The sequence below is a fragment of the Nicotiana tomentosiformis genome, chromosome 5 (assembly GCF_000390325.3).
Source record: "Nicotiana tomentosiformis chromosome 5, ASM39032v3, whole genome shotgun sequence".
NCBI lineage: Eukaryota > Viridiplantae > Streptophyta > Magnoliopsida > Solanales > Solanaceae > Nicotiana > Nicotiana tomentosiformis.
Window position 1 is genome coordinate 39,502,681 of NC_090816.1, and position 3,581 is coordinate 39,506,261.

At 42.3% G+C, this 3,581-nt stretch overlaps 1 protein-coding gene across 1 annotated transcript; it reads left to right on the plus strand.

Annotated features, from left to right (window-relative positions):
- On the plus strand, positions 1-1,220 carry LOC138892205 (uncharacterized). Its single transcript, XM_070175910.1, has 2 exons — positions 1-139; positions 619-1,220. Exons 1-2 carry the CDS (start codon positions 1-3, stop codon positions 1,218-1,220), a joined length of 741 nt encoding a protein of 246 aa, XP_070032011.1.
- The last annotated feature ends 2,361 nt before the right edge of the window (positions 1,221-3,581 follow it).

The following is a 3,581-nucleotide window of genomic DNA, read 5'->3' on the forward strand; positions in this document are numbered from 1 at the left end:
ATGGGGACTCCTTACGAGCAGGTTATGGAGATAGCTCGGAGGATCGAGCATATCTGCAACCAGGGTCGAGAGTATACATCAAGGGATAAGCGGCCTCGATATTCTGGTGGATTAAGTGGTGTCCCATCTAGGGGCAGAGGTCAGTTCATAAGGGGCCAGTCTAGTAGTCCCATGTATTCAGCACTACCGCCTGCACGGAGTGCTCCAACACGACCCTAGTTCAGTGCTAGTTCAGAGAGCACCTACCATCCATCGACTATTCAGGGTTCTTCCAATGGGTATTTTTGTCACCAGGGTCTGACCCAGGGTTAGCAGTCTTCCGCACCGAGAGGTTGCTACGAGTGCGGGGAGCTTGGTCACATGAGAAGGAGGCTTCGGGAAGGCAGTACAATAGAGCCATCAGCCCATGATTACCGCACCAGCTGCCGCACCCCTGTCCAGCCGGCCAAAGGCGAATGGCAGGTGGGTAGGGTCTCCCTAGAGGTGGAGGCTATCCAGGTGGCATTCCGACTAGATTTTATGCTTTCCCAGCTAGACTAGATGTAGTAACCTCAGACACCGTGATTACATGTATTATTTCTATCTATAGTAGCGATTCTTCGGTACTATTCGATCCAGGGTCTACTTATTCCTATGTATCTTCTCTATTTTCTCATTTTTTGGACGTATCTCGTGAGTCCTTGGGTGTTCCTGTATATGTGTCCACACCAGTAGGTGATTTTGTTGTTGTGGATCAGGTTTACCAGTCTTGTGTAGTGAATTTTTGTGGTTATGAGACCAAAGAGGATCTTCTGTTGCTTGATATGACCGACTTTGAGGTCATCCTGGGCATGGACTGGTTGTCTCCGAAGCATGCCATTATTGATTGCCATGCCAAGACTATTACCTTGGCGATGCTAGAGTTTCCTAGATTGGAGTGGAGGGTCTCATCTATCAGTACATCTAGTCAGGTTATCTCTTTCTTAAAGGCTCGACATATGATTGAGAAGGGTTGTTTGGCCTATCTGGCTTATCTTCGGGATACTACTGCGGAGACTCCTACGATAGATTCAGTGCCCGTGGTGTGGAAGTTTTTTGATGTATTTCCTGCTGATCTACCATGCATGCCACCAGATCATGATATCGATTTCGGCATTGATTTGGTGTCAGGCACACATCCTATCTCTATTTTTCCTTATCGTATGGATCCAAAGGTTGAGAGAGTTGAAGGAACAACTTGAGGAGTTGCTCTAGAAGGGTTTCATCAAGCCGAGTGTGGCGCCTTGGGGTGCACTGGCATTGTTTGTGACGAAGAAGGATGGGAGTATACGGATGTGCATTTATTACAGCCAGCTAAACAAAGCCACTATCAAGAATAAGTACTCAATGCCACATTTTGATAATTTGTTTGATCAGTTACAGGGTGCTAGAGTGTTATATAAGATTGACTTGAGTTCTGGGTATCATCAGCTAAGGATTTGTGCTTCAGTTGTTCCGAAGACGGCTTTTCGGACTAGATATGTGCACTATGAGTTTCTAGTAATGTCCTTCGGCTTGACTAACGCTCCGACCACATTTATGGATTTGATGAATTGGGTGTTCAGGCCATATCTCGACTCATTTGTCATTGTCTTCATTGATGACATATTGAACTATTCAGGCCATATCTCGACTTATTTGTCATTGTCTTCATTGATGACATATTGAACTACTCGTATAGTATGGAGGAGCACGAGCAACATTTGAGGATAGTGCTTCAGACCTTGCGGGAACAAAAGATATATGCTAAGTGCTCCAAGTACGAGTTCTGGTTAGATTCTGTGGCGCTTCGGGCTGTATTACTCTTATTTCTGCTTTTATGTTAAACTCCATTTTCGTTATTTCATGCTTTAATTATTTTAAACAATATTGAGAGATCGACTTACCTAGTTTGGAGACTAGGTGCCATTATGACTCCTAAGGAGGGATTTTTGGGTGGTGACAAATGTGCACTTAAATATTCTGCCAGATGTACCCTTCGCGATCACGACCCAAAGCCAGGCAATCACGAAGTAAAAAAAGGTTGCTGCCCAAGTTTCTCCTACGCAATCGCGACACTTCCCACGTGATTGCAAAAGCTTAATGCTCCCACTCCATCGCGATCGCATCCTCCACTCCGCAAAGGAAAGCACCCAGCCACGCTCTCCCTCTACGCGAATGCGAACATTTCCACACGAATGCGGAGACCAGTCTGCCAACACTATGCAAACACAAAAGTTACCTTACGAACGCGAAGCACAAAGCTCATAGCTTCCCAAACACACTACGCTTTGTCGATGATGCTTCCGCGATCGTGAAGCTCATCAGAGGCACCAAAAAAGCAACAGAGCAAACTTATCCGAAATGATCCAAAACTACCCCGAAATACACTCAAGCCCTACGGGACCCCGTCCAACCATACCAACAAGTCCAAATACTTTATCCAATCTTATTGCAATGCTCCTAAGATAAAAAACAATGATAAAACCAAGAATCAAAGATCAAATCCATCTCTTAACTTTTAAACATTCCAACTTCATCGGACATGTCAGAATAACACTTAGACATTTTGGATTACAAACAAACTTCGCACACACTGATGCACGCTCATGATCAAATATCAATGTATATAAGAGCCAATGCATGAGTTTAGGCTACTAATGCATGCTCAGGATGCAATCTAGATATCTCACAACACAAACCCATATTCTTGATACTGGCCAAGTGTCCAAACAAGCACCAATATGGTGCTAGCACTCACAAGGCTCAAATTGACATGGATAATCACCTGACTATGGAGGGACGAATCCATATCCAAACTTTGTTGCACCATGCAACCCGGTCCAATAGGAATTTCATCAATAATCATATCCTCTCATAATGTCTTTGGTGCCAAAATTCTCAACTTTCCTCAACATCCAACTCTCCAACTCATGTATATGCATATGAGATGATATGATAAAGATGCACCAGGGCATAATTATAAAAATATGGATGAATAATAACATGAATAAGAGATAGTTATAGCTTTTCATATAATTCAACTTTTCAAAACTTCAACATATTCATTTATTATTCTAAAGTCCGATCATGATATCAAATATGAATAACAAGAGCCAATAATCTCAAATCATAAGTCAAACAAGGCAGTTGCATAAATATGGCTAAAGTAGAAAGTCCAACACAGTGAACGAAGTCCATAAAGTTCAAATCATCAAGTCATAATCCTAACATACTCTCTAAGCATGTTTTAAGATTCATCACGTAGTCAAAGCATCAATATGGCATGGATAACAATTCATAAAGTCTCAATAAGGCCTAATATATGCCCAACTTTAACTGGCTATGGTCATAACCTAACCTCGGATATACGCTCGTCACCTCGCATATACGAAGCACATAAAGCAAGTAGCAAATAACACATATATTGCCTAATAGGGAGAATTCGCTCTTACAAGAATAAAGAAGAGACTTACCTACACCCGACAAGCTTTAATCAACAATAAACCACATTTTCATTCAAATCCAACACCAAACAACTCGAATCTAATCAAATACAATTCAATAACGTCAAACAAAGCCAT